General features: G+C 42.0%; 2 protein-coding genes and 1 long non-coding RNA gene across 4 annotated transcripts in view; 1 reads left to right on the top strand and 2 right to left on the bottom strand.

Moving 5' to 3' along the window:
* EAF1 (ELL associated factor 1) lies at positions 1-20,213 on the bottom strand. Its single transcript, XM_068674523.1, has 6 exons — positions 19,965-20,213; positions 16,799-16,893; positions 13,436-13,572; positions 10,708-10,874; positions 3,702-3,932; positions 1-1,720 (listed from the first exon to the last, which is right to left on the bottom strand). The coding sequence occupies exons 1-6, from the start codon at positions 20,065-20,067 to the stop codon at positions 1,674-1,676; spliced, it is 780 nt and encodes a 259-aa protein (XP_068530624.1). The 5' UTR covers positions 20,068-20,213; the 3' UTR covers positions 1-1,673.
* The window catches only part of METTL6 (methyltransferase 6, tRNA N3-cytidine), an 8,113-nt gene continuing 7,356 nt past the window's right edge, over positions 20,123-20,879 (top strand). The window contains exon 1 of one of the 2 annotated variants that reach the window (XM_068674521.1): positions 20,123-20,242. The gene's annotated coding sequence lies outside the window, so the exon portion shown is untranslated. The remainder of the gene's footprint in view (positions 20,243-20,879) is intronic. The other variant, XM_068674522.1, reaches the window with a different exon arrangement.
* Positions 20,586-20,879, bottom strand: part of LOC137852617 (uncharacterized) — a 556-nt gene continuing 262 nt past the window's right edge. Inside the window, exon 2 of the long non-coding RNA XR_011093961.1 lies at positions 20,586-20,824. This is a non-coding gene — a long non-coding RNA (uncharacterized lncRNA). The remainder of the gene's footprint in view (positions 20,825-20,879) is intronic.

Consider the following 20,879-nt stretch of genomic DNA (forward strand, 5'->3'; position numbering starts at 1 on the left):
TTGTGGCTTTACATCAAGTATATTTCGTAATCGTATGTTAAAATATGTACCCACATCATAAAACACTTTAAAAAAAGAAGTATTTTTAAATGTATGTACAATAATGCAAAAATATGCCTAAATATGTATCGAATGCAAAAAAAATAAACCATTTAATAAAATCTCCCTTCCAATGTCCCCCTGCTCTTCAATACCTTAAAAAAAACCAAAAGTTTCCCATTTCTTTTCCTCATTAAAGAAACAGGAGTTAAAACACAAATGATCAGACGGACAAAAGCAGTGCAAAGCAGACACATAAGAATGGAGAGGCATCCAATTCAACTTCACGTTCCCCCGGATTACACCACAACTGTGGCGTCACTTGGCCTATGTTACTTAATTTGGGCTTGAAAAGTCAGCCTTATGTTCAACCTTAAGAGGCTGCCCGTGGCACTCATTTTCCATTGGAGCAAAAAAATAAGTTAATGATAATCCAGCTAAGCACCCTTTAAACCCCCTTAAACAGGGGTGAATTTCATCGTAGGCAAATATTTCTTGTTCTGTGTAATCCTGCCAAGCACGGAGATCACATCCAACAAACGATACGGACTAAAGTCTACCTGGACAACTGTGGTGGGAGAGAGACTTCTGCCGTTGCACAGTTGCTTAGGTATCTCTTCTTTCTGCATCCTCTAGGAAACTGCAAACACGGCCGTGGTCCTACAATTTCATTAAGTCCAATATCTTGTATCTGTGACCTTGCAATTTCACGGGCAAAACAGGCTCCTATGTATTTCTGAAGATGTAGGTCTGAAGGTCTGGATTAAATGAGATGCTTCAGTTGCATGAGAAAATGCTGATTTGGTTCCTGTTCGGTGTGTTCAGGTGAGTGATGTAGATCCTTTATCTTACTGGAGTAACTGCCCTCAGAGTGCAGTTGGCCTGTACATGAAATATAGCTCTTCTCTGAAAAAGCAATCTGAAGGGGCTTCAGTATTGCTCCCCATACAAAAGATGGCAGGAATTGAAGCTCTGTTTAAAAAAACTGCTTATAAGGCACTGGTGCAGCGAGGTTTGTGACAAACATGGTTTTGTGATTTCTCCTTTCCAACTGTTTAAAAGCATGTCCATTAAATCAATCATAAATAGCAATAAAAACACATTAGAAAAGTCCCAAATCAAACAAATCAACTTAGTGTTGAAACATAATTTATAACAGTCCCACTTCAGTGCACACTCTAGCTCCTGAATTCTTATCATTATTTTCTTAAATCTCACTGTTGACTCATGCTCACCCTATATACAACCCCCTCGCCCCCCTCCCCTATCCCTGAAGACACACTGGGCTGATTATCTTCTGAATATCTTCTACAGACAAGAAATTTTTAGATGACATGATGAAGTTACACATTAAAGCTTACAGATGATGAACAGACCAGAACATAGCGCCATATATTGGCTTACCTATTGTACATAGCTATTTAAAGCTTTTAAAGAATAAGAATATGGACAAAATATACACTTGATTCACAAAGTAAAACAGCCCTCGACATCCAATATTTTGCAGGGTTATACATTCCTTCTACTCAAATTCCACACGTGGAACTGTTCCTGTGCCAGATCCGCTTGTAAGCAATTTGATCACTTCAAGGTAAATTAGTTCTTCCATGTATAAAACAGCAAAAGCTCAGCCTCTAGTCATCGCTGTCGCTCCCAGACTCGCTCAACTGCAAGTCATTTCCTTTGGAAAACAAGAAAACAACAAAACACAAGGCACAGGTAGGCGTTAATTCACATTTCACTGCAACGAAACCAAAGAACAGTCAACATGCACGCTGGAAGATTTAAGTAAGAACACAAGAACTGAACGCTAGCATCACCTCAGTCTAATGGAATTGCTCTCCGTGCCCAAGAGCACCAAGAGCTGCATCATGGCCTGATCCAGGCCAGACAGAGCCTCCTTGGCTCCACAGCCACCAAGGCTGCTCCCCACGGGAGGGCAGAGCTCCCCTCACTAGCAGCTGCAGGAGGAGTTCACAGCCTCCACCCGGCCAAGCTCCTGTGCATGGCTCCAGGACGAGGCACTGGGGAGTTCCCTGGCTTTCTCGACCCAATTAAAATAGATTTTGTTGCTGTTGTTGTTTTAAGGAGGATTGGGTAGCCAAGGCAAGGCCTCCGTGTGTCAATAAGGCAGCAGGAATGTTAAAGCTATTGCAACTCAAGGCTGCTGGCTGAACTGAGCTGACACAGGGTGTGAAGGTGAAGGAAGGCCAAGGGCACCCCTCCAAAGTGCAGAGAGGACTGGATGTGGAGCAAACCTCCAGTCTCAGAGCCCATCCTGCAGAGCATCTGTGATTTGGGGACAAAGAGGAGGTGAAAGGGTGCAGTAATCACGTTTGTATGCTGGTAACCAAACCTAGCCCCTTGAGTGCTCTCCCCTGACCCTGCCTCAAACACAGGTCCTTGGCAGAGCAGGTATGCAACAGCTGTGCCTTGGATTTCTTAATCTCCTTTCCCCTCTTGGGGAAATTTGGTTTAAGGTTACCAGTGACTTGAATACTCAAGGTCAGGCAGAAATCACTGCCTGAAAAGAAAAGTAGCTACCTCAACAGCTCCCAAATCCTCCTGGGGTCAAAGGCTTCTTGAAATTTAGTGACCTATGCAGTATTGTAGTCATGGCCAAAAGAAGCAGGGCAGGGGCAGCTCACACTCAGGGACATGAAAAGAGTCCCACTGACACTGCTGAACTTTGTAATTCACCCAAGGGTCTCCTCTAGCATACAGTACTGACAGAAACACTGACTGGCCTCTCCAGTTTTCCAGCAGGCCTTTTCAGTATTGTCTATATAACATCTGAACTTGTCTTCTTGAAGCTGGAAACCCTGTATTTATCTGCATTTAAACTCCACCAGTTCACTGTGTGTGGATGCCAAGAGATGTACTCAGAAATGCCTCAGGAGGAATTAAGAACAATTTATGATAACTAAGCTCTAGTTTCATATAAATGCACTGAACCTGATCTAGCAGAAGGGAAGAGCAACACAGATGTATACCATCTGCCCAGGGAGAGTCCAATATGACAGAAATACTTTTTAAATGATGGAGTGAGTTTGTAGTGATTCAGTGCCTTCAAACATTAGAGCTGTGATGTTTTTAAGTGAGTATTTGGCAAACATTCAAAATATCCAAAACGTGGTATTCATGAAAACACAACTGAAACCAGCACAGTATAGAGCAAATCCTCTGACAAAGCAACACTGCTAATAGCAAAGACAAAGAGACCGTGCATTTGTGATCACAGGACAGCCCTGTGTCATTCACAATTCTCCACAGGCCTTACACTGACACATGTGGCAATCCCACTATTTATCCTAATCTGTGTTTTCACACTAAAGTGATTCCCATCCTCCAGAGCCCCATATCCCCTGCACTGATGCTCTGCTACCCACTCTTTCCAGCTGGAGGCCTGAATCAAGGCTCAGCATGGCCGATGGGGGCCATCACATTGATGCCCACGGGCTCTAGACCAGACTGAAGCAATCTCCACACCTTCAGATAGGTCTCAGCCTTCTGTTCAAAAAATCTGTCCACATATTTCGGCCAGCACACCTCCATGGGACTACTGTTCAACCAGCTGTACTTCACGGAGTTCGCTTAACATGCTAAGAAAATGAGTGCTCTCAAGCAGCTTCAACAGTGATAGGATGCAAGGATTTACTTACGGAGCGTGTTCATGAGCTGATTACTTCCTTGTGGCCTGCTGGTGCCGTTAGCAACAGCATTCCTGTTGTTATACTGCTGGTGAGGTGGCTGGGAAGGGGAAACATGTGCTGGCTCTTCCCCCTCACTGCTGGAGCTTTCATCTTCGCTCCCCGATGAGCTTTCTGAATCCGATGAGCTGCTTCCACTGCTGCTGCTCATCTGCTCGATAATTTCAACCTCTGCTCTCAGCTCTAAAAGAAAAGGACATTCATCTGGTTGAAACCATGAATAGGGCCCCATGGAATCTGGGCAAAGAATGTGAAAATGCAAGAGTTTTCTTGAGCATAATTTATCACATCAAAATACCTCACATGAAAGAGAGAGTCAGGAAGGAAAAACAAGAAATCCTGACAACTTTTCAACCTAATTGTTGCAGCTGAATTTAAAGAGCAGCAAAGATAATATTATAAACACCTTCATTTACTATCTATACACTTTACACTCATGAAAGTGCTTCCTGCTTCATTATTTTCCACAAGTTATATGCTCTACATACAAAGTAAATAAATTTTCTGATCAAATTTTACAGGCCAACAGTAAGCCCTTCTTTTATTAAAAAACAAAACAAAACAAAACAAACAGACTTTTAAACATGCAGGAATTTAAATTCTGTTAGACATCACTGACATTTAGGCTTTTGGAAAATGCAATGAGAGAGAGAGGCCACAACGGAAACTGCCTTAAGATAACGTATGAAACTGCTCCAGCACAAAGGCACACAACTCACTCTAATCAAACCTGAGAAACAGATAAACAACACCAGATAAACTCTGCAGTGCAGCAGATGAGAATACATGAGAATATTCACATGTTGGACTAGTAACAGTACCCTAACCTGCTACAGAGCTTACAAGTAGCCAGGAAAAACAGACTATTCTGAAACTGGGAAGTCATTCAAGTCAGCCACACCTCACTTTAGGGTTGCCAGTGCAGAGAAATAGGGGAATACCATGACAGCCTCATCGGCAAGAGTTGATGCTGGCTGAACAACCAGTTACCAAACAGCCATTAAGGTAAGTCACCCCAAACCAATCCACATTGTTAAACTTGTCATCATTACAAGTGTCCTAAATACTATTAGAAGACATTTTTTGTATCCACCCAAAAAATCAAGTATCTAATGACTCAGTTCACCTAGGCAGGTTTCCAAGAGGGAACCATATCCACACGCATGCCATACAAAGTATGAGAAACACAAAACGTAGCCAGTCCATCGTTGTGGTAGTAGCTCTAAATCCACGTTGTGAGAACTCAGTGCTTGCCGTGGAGAACCCACAGCCCAAAGAGACAAGAATGAAAGAAGTGAGAGACAACACACGTACTATCATCTCTACCCAACAAATGGGGAACCGATACCAGGCAAAATTTACCTTCGATCAGGCTTGTGAGTTATTCAGAGTTGCCAATTTTAAACCTCCAACTTTTCAATTTCAAAGTTCAGAGCTCAATTTCAAATGTTATAGTTATATTGAATTAGAGGCATATTGAAAAGGAACAACCATGTGACTAACTCTGGCTGGGTATTTAGGGATAGTGGGGCTGTTCCCCCAGCTTAACTTCCTGAAGCTGGATCCCTGACTAGACCACCTGTGTTTTTTGTGCTTTATTAGTATGCCAAGCAAAGCTTACTCTTTCATCTCTTAAGACATAACATAAGAGACTACTGGAAGAGGGATGAAGAATATATGATTAGGCCAACAGAAGATACGATTTTGTACTGTAATGCCTTTCTCCCTCTATCCCTCCCAACACAGCCTTGCAGGCCTTAAAAAATCCATTTCATGGCTGGAATCTGATACACATACAAATGAGCACTTGTAAGGCACTGCTCTCAGCCTAACCATAGCTAAGATTTCAAATTATAAATGTTCTCTGAATTCAGGGCTAAGAAAGTCACAGAAGAAAATGGGGAAAAAATAGCTCTTTCCCTTGTAATATATATATACACAAGGGTGTTGTCCATGACAGTGGTTAGGGATGAAAACTCAGTTCTGACACCATTTTCTAATCAACTTTCGCCTCAGAGGCTGTTCCTTCACTTCCTTTCAGGTGTCTTGTCTCTTAAATCATAGAATCATAGAATATCCCGAGTTGGAAGGGACCCTTAAGGATCATCAAGTCCAACTCCTGACACCGCACAGGTCTACCCAAAAGTTCAGACCATGTGACTAAGTGCACAGTCCAATCTCTTCTTAAATTCAGACAGGCTCGGTGCAGTGACCACTTCCCTGGGGAGCCTGTTCCAGTGTGCAACCACCCTCTCTGTGAAGAACCCCCTCCTGATGTCGAGCCTAAACTTCCCCTGCCTCAGCTTAACCCCGTTCCCGCGGGTCCTGTCGCTGGTGTTAATGGAGAAAAGGTCTCCTGCCTCTCGACACCCCCTTACGAGGAAGTTGTAGACTGCGATGAGGTCTCCCCTCAGCCTCCTCTTCTTCAGGCTGAACAGGCCCAGTGCCCTCAGCCGTTCCTCGTACGTCATCCCCTCCAGGCCTTTCACCATCTTCGTAGCCCTCCTCTGGACACTCTCCAACAGTTTCATGTCCTTTTTATACTGTGGTGCCCAGAACTGCACACAGTACTCGAGGTGAGGCCGCACCAGCGCAGAGTAGAGCGGGACAATCACCTCCCTCGACCTACTAGCGATGCCGTGCTTGATGCACCCCAGGACACGGTTGGCCCTCCTGGCTGCCAGGGCACACTGCCGGCTCATATTCAACTTGTTGTCTACCACGACCCCCAGATCCCTCTCTTCTAGGCTGCTCTCCAGCGTCTCATCGCCCAGTCTGTACGTGCAGCCAGGGTTTCCCCGTCCCAGGTGCAGGACCCGGCACTTGCTCTTATTGAACTTCATGCGGTTGGCGATCGCCCAGCTCTCCAACCTATCCAGATCCCTCTGTAAGGCCTTTCCACCCTCAACAGAGTCCACAACTCCTCCAAGTTTGGTGTCATCAGCAAACTTGCTCAAAATGCCTTCTATTCCTACATCCAGATCGTTTATAAAAATATTGAAAAGTACCGGCCCTAAAATGGAGCCTTGAGGGACCCCACTGGTGACCGCCCACCAGCCTGACGCAGCGCCATTCACCATAACCCTTTGGGCCCTGCCCGTTAGCCAATTGCTCACCCATTGTATGATGTTTTTATTTAGCTGTATGGTGGACATTTTGTCCAGTAGGATCCTATGGGAAACCGTGTCAAAAGCCTCATCGAGTCTAGAATTGTGAATGTCTAATCTATGGGCAGATGAGAAAAATATAATTGTTTCCACAAGTGTTATGGCAGTTACTGCATCATTGAAAGTTTCAGGCACAACTCCAGCAGGACCACTAAGAAAGTTTGTTCAAATCCCTTGTGTCACCCTGCCAAAGACAATGGTTAAGCCAACAATGACACCAAAGCGTTACAGGAAGAACACATCTACTTTAAAACTGTCAGATTTTGCATTTCCAATTTGCCTGTTACACTTAGTGCAGTTACAGGTATCGAAGCCTTGGCTAAATGCTTTCTTGTGGTGCCTCCAATTAAAATAGTTCTGCGTGTATGTGTATGTACATATACCCTAAGCTGAACAATGAAAAAGTCACATCACTTTTCGCTCCTCAAGATCAAACACCTTGTTGATGAACCTTTAAGGCTTAAAAGATGACAAGAGTGAGGATGTGCCACAGTTAGTTTTAAGAAAGCTTTTCATACAGTCTGTTTTTGTACATTTACTTTAAATGAGTCTACATAATCTGAAAAGCCTGACATTGCCACGGGAACCTTAACTTTTGCATATTTCATGATAGCACTGTAGGCTTTCTTTCAGGAAAAGAAAACAGCTTACTGTCTTATACTGGCAGTCCGTGCAGTTTTAGAGTAAGAAAAAAATTCAAGGTCAGAAATCATCATAGAAACACAAAACAGCCTTTCTCAACAGGGCTCTTTTTTCTATGTATTTTGTATCAAATGTCCTAATCTCTTTCAGTAATCATGGCTAAGTGTTCTTGCCTCTTCTCTCAACTCCAAAAGGCTCTGCAGGATTTTTAACTGAAGTCCTAACCTTGGGCTGCAAGAACACCAAGGGCTTTTGGAAATAAAGTCACTCAGCTTTATGAAGAATGAGGCCGTACATTCATAGCAGAATAATCACTGTTAATAATGGTATGCAGGGTGGATAGAAATCAACTCGATACTGGCGTTTTGAGTATGCAGAGATGGCAGCTAGAAGATGCAGTATTTTACAGTGAAGTGCAAATTTGATTGAGAAGTCCTTGAGAGACACATACAGTTCTGTGGAATAATACTTCCAGGACTACAGCTGCATTTTAAATAAAAAAGATCTGCTCAGGTTTTTAAGCACTGAATTTATAGTTTCCAAACCAGAAATACATTTTGGTGTTGTTTCAGGTACCGCACACTTAAATTACGTCAATGTTATTAAAAACATTTCTGTTGTGGTCAAGTATATCTGATAAATGCCAGTAATTTCATGAACATAAATGACTGTATTGTGGTGTGTGTGTCTAAACATTCACTACTTAATGAAACTTGATCATATGCAGCCAAGTATTTGAACAAACAAGCTCTTACCCTCTCTGTTGTTCCCTTCAAGCAGGAGGACAATATAAAAGCTTGCACAGGAAAAGACTCTGGTAGTGTGGGACCCTGGAGACAGCCTCCCAAAGGTCTCCTGCACGGAGGAAAGTACTGGCTCAACTCCCACGTGCTCTGCTTCCCTCCTCAAGCACTGCTGTTTGGACAGCTGTGTAACGGGATGGATGAGAGGACTGACCTACCTGGAAGTTCATTTCCCAGCTCATCTGTAAGGGGAGCTGTGGGAACGCACAGCTGAGGGTAGTGGAGGTAAGCAAAAGCCTGCGCTGAGGTTTGCTTAAACCATTGTTAAACATCACAAGGGCTATGCATCTTACCACATCCTTGAGTAGGGCATACTGGGAACAAAAAGAGTGCCATAGTGCCACAGAGATGCCTTTAACCACCTCCTCTGAGGACTGTAAGTTCTGTGCTGTGTCCATTGAAGAAACAACAGAGAATTTCAGCTATATGTTTATTTATTTTTAATAGAAAGGAGCTAATTCACCCAAAAGGAAAACCACTGCTTGGTTGGAAAGAATATAGTCTTCACTCCTGCTAATTTTCCTTTAATGTGCAGCTTTATTGCCAAAGACTTTCAAGTTCTGAAGAGACTATCTCACAGCTTTATATTTAAGTTTTATTATTTTCATTGTACAATGGTGCCATTTTAGTTCTACCTTTCCCAAGTAGTTTCTCACGACATAAATTATTTAGTAATGCTGACACTGTGGATAATCAATGATTATTTTCAAGGGTACCAAAAGCTTGAGGATTGCTTAGAATTGAGGAGTGCTTAAGAAGTTAAAAATAATATATACCATAAGCAGAAAGAAAACTGCCTGGGTATTTTTGCTTTCTTCCTTTTTGGACCTTGAAGAACTCTCTATGAAATGCCAACTCAACATCCTATTTTTAGTAAGAGTCAGGTGTTGTTTGGCTTGATTTTGAAAACCAAACTCTACAGGTTATGTGTTTGGAAGTACTTCCCAATAAAAAACAATCATGTGGAAAAAAAAAATCACTAGAACAGTTTTAAATAATGTGACTTATTATTTTAGACCACTAGAAAATGGTCATTGCAGAACAGACGTTGCACCAGACAAATATAGAAATTCTGTTGTGACAACACGACCTCTATAAATTGCTGTAAGTATGTGAAAGAGTGCCCACATGGTTAAGTAGCTTATTATACATCACAAGTAAAGACATTTAAAATTCACAACTGACTGAATTCTTAAGTTGATATATAACCTGATATCTTTCTCCTTACCTATTGCAAGGAAAATAAAAATGGCAATGCAGCTAAGGTAACTGTAGCTAACAAAGTCTCTGACTTCGATTCTGTCTGCTGACCAGATCCAGGTACTGCAAATACTACTGCTGTGAAAGCGTGAGACCAGTCAGCACCTATACAGACACACAGACAGCTTAGCTGTAAAAGCGTCACCCAGTGATTACCAAGAACTGAAAACAAAACAAAAACAACATCAAAACCTCCTAAGCTCTTACCATAGGCTAGGAAATGAATATAGGTTAAGTCTGCAGGCAAAAATAGCTATATGGGACAAGGGAAGAGACCCAGAAAGAAAATACTAGACAGAAAGAACAATCTTGAGAAAAAATAATTGTCTGATACCAGACAAGAAATCCAAGAGAACCAAATAAAAACTTAAATTTAAAATTATCCCCATTCTGACTGTATTAACCACAGCAAAACCAGGTATCACACCAGCAGGAAAGGAAGGACTTGGGCCAAGAAAGTGAGCCCTGCCCACAGTGCAGCACTGAAACAAAGCATTGCTTGAGCAGGAGACAAAGTTGGGCCAATAATCCCTTGAAGTTCTTCAAGGCTCTTAAGGACAATTAAATGGCAGGTGTGATAAAAGCCAAAGAGGAGTGGTTGTGCTAATGGAAGCTGTGCAGTTGTTTTCTCTCTCATCCCTCCCCTATTAGCACTGCTTGGCATGACACAGACTCCAGGTCTCCGATGAGATCTTGGATCAGCATTTGTTGTTGTTGTTGTTACCTAAGACACCCTTTCAGCCCATCTAGCATTCAGCTGCCCTATCTTCTACCTTTTGAATCCACACCTATTGTCTTCTTCTCAGAACACAGAAATAGTTTAGAAGAGAGAAAATAACCTGGAAGGAAGAAGCTCTCTCCTGCCAGAGAAGATTGCAGCATAAAAACCTATGCTGGCAGAAGAGAATAAATAATTCATTAAGATACCTTAAAATGAGATATAAAGACAACAAACCAGCTGCCAAGTACCAGCTTTGAATCCCTGAATGTTCTAATGTGTTTGTATAAATTCTACACCATAGTTTTTATTAGAAAAAGAAGAAAGGAAGCCGACCAAAACCCAGGAAACTACAAACCCTCCTTTACCTCTCTTAATGTCATCCAGTTGAGGCTCAGGTGAAGGGTTATCTTTCAAAGGAGAAGTTTTAGGTCCAGTTGCTGGCTTGGTTGGGGCTCTGAACTGTGAAGGAGGTTGAGAGGCTCGGGCAGATTGTTGTTCTATTCGAGCTTGGATCTTACTGCTACCCTCTGCTCTGAAACAAGAACCAGAGACATTCAGCAGGGCTGTGCAACTGTGTTCAGCTTTTTCAGCATCCTCATGCTAATGCATGATGTGTGACTTCCTTTTGAACATTGCTTTATAAAGCTGAACAGTGAATGACAGGTTTCTGTATGCAAAACATGTTCTCAACAGCAAATCTGCATACTGCATCCTTACAAAATATATTTTCAAACCCAGATGTTTTTCAGTGTTGCCAAACTCGATAGCTGAAGAACAATGAAGGCTTTAATTTAGCAATTAATAGTTGTATTGTTAAAAAACAATGAGCAACCTATATATATAAAAAAAATCCACTCAAAACAAAATCCTGCTTAAAACTATCCTAGCAAAAGAAACTATTTTCTCACTTGCAATTGTACAGTCTCAAACTGAACTCTCTTAGAGGTCAACCTGACTGGAGCAATCAGTTTGCAAGCATTTACTCCATTTTTCATTCACTTGCAAGTGAATAAAAGTGATAAAAAAAAAACAGTTTAAGATATTTCCTTAGTGGAAAATCTTCCACAGAAAAATGTCTAGCCTAGCTGTTCAATCCAACTCAAGTGCTTCTTCATTTTTCTGAATCAATGATGTGATTCAGATTGTAGAACAGTCAATTATCCTTGCAAGAAAAACAAAACAAAATGTATTCAGGTCCCTCTATGATACACCATAATGAGGTTTAAAGTATGTAGTGTATTTGTCATAAAGCCTTTGGGAATATGTCTGTACATAGCATAGTGCAGAACCAGCTGGACATTAAGCGCTCAGTTTTGCTTCTAGGATGGTCCCAGATCAGTAATATGACATTTTGTGCCTGTGAGCTAATCCCACCAAGAAAAAAGTTAAACTAGCCTATGTGGAACTTCTTGGACTTCAGCTAAACCACTGCTGGTTACCTGAGCTAGTACATTTAGTGTTAACTAAGGCATCTCTCAGGATTCTGTGATTCTTTCTCCATGCCACATTGAATGATAGATGCAACCTCAAAAAACAGAGCCACCTCTTCACTCATCATTGAAATGCTGCCTTTAGATACCACATTACTACACTTTACATAGTCATTTACAGTAGAAGTGGAGATCTGGGGATATACTGTCTCCTGTGAAAGATAAAAATATAAAAGCAAAAGATTGTTTCCAGTATTAATCATGCTCTTGGAACTACAGAAGCCTTTATGTAGAAAAAGTGCAATTACTTCCCTGGGAATGTAATCAGGATGTTAACACTAATAACTCTGCTCCCACAGGGTGTCCACAGGTCGTTAAAGATCAAAGTAGCCATGAAAAAATGCCACTTCTGAGCTAGAATACCGAACAGTTTAAAAAAAATAACCATTTCTCAAAACACAAGTCTCCAATTTTTTCTACCCTACCTCTGCTTAAGAAAAGTTGAAATACTTTAAACCTTGACAGAGCCAAAACTCAATGGATCCTAAATACCCCATTGAGCCCAAGTTCTCCTTGCATTTCTGTGCTTCTTTCTGACTTAAGCTTCACCCAGACAAAGCCAGCAGAACTTAAATTGTTGGCATTCCACATTTCATTTATAATGTGCTCATATCCACTGGACAAGATGCCTTGCCTCTGAATGCCACATGGATGAGTTTACACATCAGTGACTCATCAGAGTGTTACAATCCATTTACCTTTAATTCAAGGTGGCTTTGGCAAACTTCCAGCCAACTCTTGACAACCTGCAACCCACGTTTCTATTAGCTTTAGCAGCTAAAAGCTCAACACTGCAGTAAATGGTTTTTTTTTTTTTAATGTATCATACTTGTAAAATTGTTTAAGAGCTTCTTCTTTGTGAGACATTTGAATAACCTCTTTCTCTTTAGATCTAAAAAACCTGTGGCTCAGTGGTGCTGGAAGAACGTGGTGCAGAAGCTTCAGGCAGCTGCAGAACAGCAAGATTATTAAAAATGTTTTGACTGCTCACTTTGTAGCATTTGTGCAGTGAAGTCAGAATATTGGGTCAGAAAGGATTTCTGGCCTCAGCAATTCCAGGCAAAACCTCACAACCATAATTCCCTCAGTTTTCTTTTCCTCTCCTCAACTGGAGGCTTTGGACTTTTGCTCTGCTCTGTATAGCATTGATCCAAAATGATGATGAGTGTTTCTTACACCTTAATAGCATATTATTAAAGCGCCATGACTCCCACAGGAAGCTGGAGGGAACAAACCTATAAAGTCCAACAATCCTTTTGACAGCCTAATATTTCCATCTTCTATTTCAACTAACCAGAGATTCCTGAAACACATCCCATCTTTCAGCCAGCTTCCAAACCTCCAAATCATCAGAGGTGTTTCATTGCAAACTATAATTACGTCCTTTCAGCAGCTGAGAATTTACAAATTCTTTACTCTTGGATTCACATTCCCAATAGCTGTTTGCATTTCTGGCAAGATAACGGCCATGTAGAGCTGATAAAGTTTAGTAAGCAAACATAACTACAAAATAAAAGAAAACGGGGTTCAGGTTTGAAAGACGGACTGAGCAGAAAACCAGCAAAAATTTGTCCTCTTAACTTAGCCCTGTCACCAGCTTTACCTTGTTTTCTTGACTTGAATGCTGCTACTAAGTTTTTCCAGTACATATTCCCCAGTGTCATGATTGATAATAAGCACACAGTCCTTCTGATACGGCCTTTTATTTCCTTTAAACACAGTCCTTGGAGGAGTTGAACCCTGGTATCAAAGAAAGAACACATATTTATTTGGTTATATTCCCCTGTCCACAAGTTTATAAACACTAAAACAAATGTATGCACATACTCTTCTAATTAGGAGACTAAGTAGCTAATATTTAGTTCTTTCAGAAAATATTCATTCATGAAAAGGGAAAAATACAGTTAACGCAGCAGAAACAGACATTTTCTCACAGCAATATTGGTGCCTTTCATCATTTTAAGTGTCTCTGCAGTGACAAAACATCTTCTCCTTAGTTGCCATTACTTACAGTTCTCCTTCCCAAAATGGCAATATAGCTGAATTTGCATAGCTGATTCTGACAAATGTCAGAAATTTCTGCTCAAGAAATCTTGGGTTTGGATAAGAAATAAAATTCTAATTACTCTTGTAGCAGAACTACTGCCTAAAGAAATATGTGGTCAACTGAAAAAAATAATTTTAAATGCTTTGCATTTATTCTATGAAGTGAAAAAAGAAGACAATATTTAAGAAGACAAGTTTTACAAGCAACTTCACAAACTATGGAAGAACAGCTGCCTTCTTCAAACTCAGATTCACACGTAGAAGCTGAGCAGTTCCACCAAAATGTTTTTTCAAACGCAAATGGGGTATCTGACTCCTTTCAGAAAGTCCTCAAGTCCACATAACACTGCATAGAGCCATATAAATCTAACGGCTTAGACTGAGAAGCAATAAAGACAAATTCACGTGGTCTTCTACATTGGCTAACACATATTGCTGAGGTTAAGCTACACTGTAGTTTATTTGCACAAAGGCAGGCTCATACACTTGGTTTTGGGGTTACAGGAGGCAGATTATGGTCTACCTGCACACAACAGCACAGACACACATCTGACCATATCAAAACAGGACATGTTGCTCTACGAAACATACTGAAATAAGTTTTCAGCTTTGAGCCCTTCTCAACTTTCTCTGTAATTTCTCTGCTGTTCTACAAAAGAAATTTTTAAAAATGTTTCTTCATATGCTTCTTCACACACGCAGCAGGAAAACAACTGAAATCAGGGACAAGAGGAATACATTTTATTCAGAGTAGCAGAACAAACAATCAAATTTTATCCACTCAGAATGAGATCCCTGTTCTCAATACTGCTAATAAGTAGAATATATTTTACTCTGAAATGGCTTCAGAATAGCAAGGGCAAAATATTTGAATTCCCAGCAAAGAAAGCATAAGATATACAGATGCGATTCAGAAAACATCAGTCTCATGAAAGTCTAGTCTTCAAAGGCATTTTACATTTTTATCATTCCTACATTTAAGAGAGGAAAATAACATTTAAGAGAATAAAAAGCAAGCTGAAAGTCGAAGCCAGCTCCCTGTTGACAAGTAAGTCAGGAAACATAAAACACAAATTTAATGAAAAATGATCAAAGTTTTGTTGGCCATCATTCTGCTACCTAGAGGCCTCTTAACTTAGAAAAGACTGCAATTTTGGCTAAAAAATGAGCAGAAATGGAAGTCCTACCTAAACAAATCAATAGTCCCATCCATTACTTAAAATTAAATATTTAGTTTATGTTAGTGCCTAAACAACGCTGGTTACAGATTCTGATGATTACAGGACAGAAGGCGGCAGATGGAACAGGTGACATTTAACCAGGTTTGTTAAAACAGTTTTAACCCTTCAAGTATGGAGTTTTGTTTTTTAAACAAACAAATCCTTCATTTCCCCAACTAAGACTGTTTATCAAATGCAAAAGCCATGAGTAGAAATAGTGTTTCAAGTTACCCAAGTGGCAAGGGACACAAAAACATCTCCACTGAACAAATCATCAAAGATATCCACAGGGATGAGGCAATTTCAAAAAAAAAAAAACAACAAAAACAAACAAGCCAGAATCTGAATCTTGCTTGTTGTTATGGAGCTCAGAAGCAAACTGGTATACAAGAAATTTGGTAAACCTTGTAAGGATGAAGTGGCCCCAGAACTTTTCACTCTTCTTCATCATACCCAGTGTTTCCCAGCTCTTTCTGCTGAACATACACACCGCTTCCATGGAACAACACTCACCCAGGGGCTGCACTTAGTGCAGCTAGCTCTTACCCCTCTGGAGCACAGCACAGGCTGAAAGCCACTCGTACTCATGGGAAGACAAACAAATTAAACTTGTCGGTAGAGAGATTTGGAAAGGGATGTTACAAGTGATGTTGTTCACCACAAAAGATGAATGAACAACACAGTTCCCAGTCAAAGATGAATGGCATTGCTATTAAACATCGTTGCCTGCTCCCTAATAGCACTACTGAGCTCTTCACTTTTATAGCCAAACAAAAGCACACAGCCTTCTGCAGCACTAAATGTGACCAAAGCCATATAAAAAACAGGAGCAGGGGAAGCAGGTTAAAGCCTCATTCAGTGGGAATTACCACAGAACCATCACCTGCCAATTAAAAACACCAACGTGCTAGAAAAAACACCACCACGAGGATCTGACACATGGCTTCCAAACTGCTGGGTGCTCCCCTGCAACCACCAAACCTATCTGCATCTGTGCATGCTGGTTTATTGGCTTGACACGTAGCATTAGCTTCAGCTAATAAACAAATCCGGTTCCAGCATGTAAGCACTTTCTTTTGTTTTGGGAAGGCAGCCACCGAGCCCTCAATTACAAAACAACTGCATCTATAAAAAGAGTTTGAGCACTTGTTTTATTGCTGTTTGACCATCATCCTCACGCTATAGATCTTTATGGCATAATTTGAGGAGGAAGCGGATGGGAAACCACTGCATTGTCACTCAGTAGAAAATTCCCTCTCGCTTCCATTGATAAAGCTCAAGGCAGGGAATGGTCTGTGCTATCTGTACATGTTATTGCAATGAGCAAGCTCACGGGCCTACCTGTGGCTTCTGAATATCACACGTTGACTAAACCCAAAGTTATTCTGCCTTTATTCTTTAAGCTGTAGCACTAAAAGGGACGGAAACCACCCTAGAGCTTCAGCTAGTAGGCAAAGTCTTCTCGTTAATCAAGTAATAACAGAAGGAAGGAATCAAAACAAATGCTCAAACTGGAACCTTACAAATAAAACCCAAAGATTCAATAGTTTAGTCCTTCCCCCATGTACTATGCTGCCAGTCTGGCTGCTCAAATACTGAGCCCACCTGTTTTTACAAAGAAAGAGAAAAAGAACATGTACAGAATAAGATCTATGTTGCAAAGTTCTTGGAGTAAACAGGGCAACAAGTAGCACACTTACTGGAATATGTGGCAAAGTGATGGTCACATCGTCTCCTTTACCAACTCGGAGCTCCCCTTCACAAGACGTATCGATCGAGGCCGGCTTAAAATCATCTAAAGAGGAAAATAATGGTGATTATGTTTCCAAGAGTCCTGAAGCCATCAGAATGCTGCCCCGTAAAAAGTCACTGCACATTCGCTGTGATTACAGGGAATGCTAAAATACACGGCAGTTTACAGCAGGGGTGTAATAACGCACCGGTACAAAGCGTCTGTGCTCAGAGCCCCAGCCATGTGATGATACCAGACTCTAAATTTGCTTTTTAAAATGAGCCAGTTTCTAGACAGTGTCTGGAAGACCAAAAGAAGGCTTCTCCAAAGCCCAGGCTTTTGGTGACCTGACACACAGGTGCAAAACTGTGCCAAGCATCCCAAAGGGGTAACAGCTTCGAGACCCAGGGCTCTGGGTGGCTCCTGCCAGTTTCAAACCTGAGGACTGCATCTGTGGCAAAGATTAATTTAGTGAAATCAGCTCATTTAGCCTCACTGATATTTCTGACTACTAAGAGGCATCTTGCCTTCAGAACACCTCCTTAAGGTTAGAGGAGACCTTGGAGGAGCTCCACACAAGGCCAAAGCTGCTGTGGATGGAGAGCATGACTAAGTTGAGAGAGTTAAAGCTCTAAATTAGCCCTAGTCTCAAAAAAATTCCTGCACTGTAGAGAATGCTGTGTCCCCCAAATAATGGGCTTCTGTTTAGTATATTTATTTGAACCAAGAACATTTTTACTTAAGTATGTTTAACTTCAGTATGTTCCTCTCAATAATTCTGACATGCTGATGAGCCATAAAAAAACATGTAACATTTTGACAGGATATAGACAAAGTGAAATAAGATTATATATATTCTAGCACATATATACAAATATATATATATAAAATTCTAGCATCTCTGGATATGAAGCAGTGCAACTATGGTCGCCACCAAGACATTTAATTACTGCATTAGTTAAGACATTCGTATCTCAGAAAAAAAAAAAGTAATTCCACTTTGAAAAGCATATTTACAGGGAAAAAAAAAACAGCTTGTAAAAAATTCTCATTAAGGGGACGTTAATGTCTAATTGAGTTTTACTTTGACAGCACAACAAGCAGAATTGGCCACACTTGACTTAATCCTCATGCCTTAACTGCCAGACCAAATCACATCCCTCATTTTCATCTGCGCAGCCTATTTCTAGCTATTGTCACCCACCTATTTTATGTGCAAGCTTGCTAAACAAAACAAACCAGCTGTAGAAGAGTAAGTGGCGTTGCCAAAAAGGGATCTAGAGTTTCAACAGAGCAGTCACTAAATGAAAAAGCTCATCGTATCACGCTTCTTTCTTAGGTATCAGTAAAACAATGTTGCATATTTGCTAAGAGCAACTAATTGCTTTCATTTTAGAAAGCTTATTAGGTGTGCATGGCTAATTTTGTTGAGATGGAGCACACATTTCTATCCAAATGTAATCACAACCCTTTTTTCCAAAAGTCAAATGGTTTCAGATGTTTTCCAATGGTAACCCAGTTTTTCAGCATGGAATGTCATAAACATTACAGAAAATAATAAAGCATTTTAAGAAGGCACAGACAAATTTAGCCTGCAAAATCCTCTTACTGTAGTTTGCGTGAAGAGGATTACAGGAATAATATCACACTTAGATCCCAGATAAATCATTCCAGATCTATGTCTAGAAAAATAAAGTTTTCACCAGAAAAATCAAGAGATCTCACTTGAGTGTCACTCACTGAAAACACACCTCACAAAAAATTCTTTGCAATAAAACTGCACTCTTCCACTTGTAGTCTGGAGTGCCTTGGCTTTGCAACCCCTTAAGAACTTGATCAGAACTTGAAAGCACTGTCAATGCTAGAAATACACTGGATTTCTATCTGGATACAGCTTGGGTTTAATTCAGACAGTACCAGACTGCAACCTCATTCATCTGATGGTCGGGCTATTTGAAAACTAATTTATAAATGAAGATTTGCTAGTGTGTTAGTGCTGGCTAGAAGCCTTCAGTATTATGCACGAACAGTTAAATACACCATGCATATAGCATGGTATCCCCTAACATGCTGTAATTATGCATATTAGAGGGGTGAACCACACAAATTTAGGTGTTGATGCATTAGATGGAGGCTGACTGTTTAGGGAAGTAGCTTTGCTTCAAACACTGATCATCTTCTCGAATAAAAGCTCGATCTAGGAAGTTTCTCTTCCAAGTCTCACTCAGATGAATGACCTCACTGGAACTACGTACTCACACTGCATGAAAACAGGCCATGACACTGTGCCTAGGATCACACATCATACAACAAAATATCCTATTACCGACTGTACGAGTTTCCCACCTTAGCACAAGGCTACTGAAATATGACTTCGGTATTGTTTTCACGTACTGCTGGTGATTAACTGTTTGTTTTAAATGCTGAACTCAAGTACAGAAACATTGTGAGCTCCCCTTCAGAACCATTTCCTAATTATGAAATAAAATGCACCCAGTGCTAGGAACAAGCAGCTGGAATGATACCTGGTGTCTGAAAAGACAACACCAGCAAAACCAGATGATTATCCCCAAACTCTCTTACTGCTTAAGACCTCGCCTCACGCTTCGTCTCTCCCCTTCAGCATCACCAGGCGTGTGGCAATACTGTGTGGCTCTGAGTCACTTCTCCTCGCTTTCCTGGAAAGTGCCTTAGTATCTAGATCGCTAGGAGGTCGCAGGGTTACGTGTCATGAGCACAACCCCTGGGTTTCAAAGTGTGAGCCTGGATCCTCTTCAGGTGCCCCTGCCAGGCAGGATGAGGCAGGGGTGAGCTGTCCTACAAGGGGAAGGGAAGGGAAGGGAAGGGAAGGGAAGGGAAGGGAAGGGAAGGGAAGGGAAGGGAAGGGAAGGGAAGGGAAGGGAAGGGAAGGGAAGGGAAGGGAAGGGAAGGGAAGGGAAGGGAAGGGAAGGGAAGGGAAGGGAAGGGAAGGGAAGGGAAGGGAAGGGAAGGGAAGGGAAGGGAAGGGAAGGGAAGGGAAGGGAAGGGAAGGGAAGGGAAGGGAAGGGAAGGGAAGGGAAGGGAAGGGAAGGGAAGGGAAGGGAAGGGAAGGGAAGGGAAGGGAAGGGAAGGGAAGGACGGGGAGCGGCGCTCACAGCGGATGGTGTGGAAGGAGGCCTTGGGCCGGCGCTCGAAGCTCTCTCCCAGCTGCAGCGGGTGCTCCTCCTTGTCCAGCAGCGGGTTCGCCGAGCCGTTCATGGCCCCGCCGCTCTCCTCCCTTCCTCTCCTCCGCCCCGCTGCGTGCGCCGCCGCCCCGCGCCCTTCCGGGCTCCCGGTGCAGCCGGGAAAGCGCTCCGGGGCGGCGGCGCCGGCGGCCGAGGGGGCGCGGGGCCTGCAGGGGCGGCCCCCGCGGCTCCCCGCCCTCGGCAGGCAGGCAGGGAGAGAGGGGCGAGGAGGGGCGAGGAGGGGCGAGGAGGGGCAGCCGGGGGGGCTGCGGCTTTCCCCGCATGGGGTACGCGGGGATCGGTCCGCCCCCCCACCCCGGGGATGCGCGCAGGGCAGGCTGCAGGGGGCTGGGGGTCGGTGAGCAGGGAGACCGGCTGGGTTCCAGCTTGGTTTGCAGCTCCTTCTGTGAAGCATGGACCTTGAGCCTGTTTAGCATGCCGGGTAGATAGCGGGAGCTTTGCTGGTTAGGGTTATTTTTGGGGGTGTACCCACGAGGAGCCCCTCTCTGCAACCTTCTCCATCCTTGCTGGAGCAGGGGATGTGCTCTGACACCCGGGAATCCAGACATCACTTTGACAACTCTCTATCTCATTAGCACATCTGTATTTGATGGCTTTGTTTGCAGCATTGTTTGTATCATTTATGGCAATACATCTAAACGAAGTACTGTTTTTTTTTTTTTGCTTTAAGTTTTGTTGGCTTTTCCTCATTTCCATTTTTTTCCCATTTCCACTTTTTACTCATTTCCATTTTCTTCCCATTTCCAATTTTCCATTGGTAAGTTGAAGTACTGTTTTTACTTTATTTTTTTCTTTTATTTATTATTTTTATTTCTTCTCTTTTTT

Source organism: Anas acuta, chromosome 2, assembly GCF_963932015.1.
Source record: "Anas acuta chromosome 2, bAnaAcu1.1, whole genome shotgun sequence".
In the NCBI taxonomy this organism is placed as follows: Eukaryota; Metazoa; Chordata; class Aves; order Anseriformes; family Anatidae; genus Anas; species Anas acuta.

What these genes read in the sequence shown, in the direction of transcription:
- EAF1 (XM_068674523.1), bottom strand. Translation starts at nt 20,067, where the DNA reads ATGAACGGCTCGGCGAACCCGCTGCTGGACAAGGAGGAGCACCCGCTG. An exon ending in CTCCTTCCACACCATCCGCT is followed by an intron (nt 16,894 to 19,964) that starts GTGAGCGCCGCT and finishes TTTCCTCTTTAG; the next exon opens with ATGATTTTAAGCCGGCCTCG. An exon ending in ACTGGATGACATTAAGAGAG is followed by an intron (nt 3,933 to 10,707) that starts GTAAAGGAGGGT and finishes CTTTTCTTTTAG; the next exon opens with AGCTGAGAGCAGAGGTTGAA.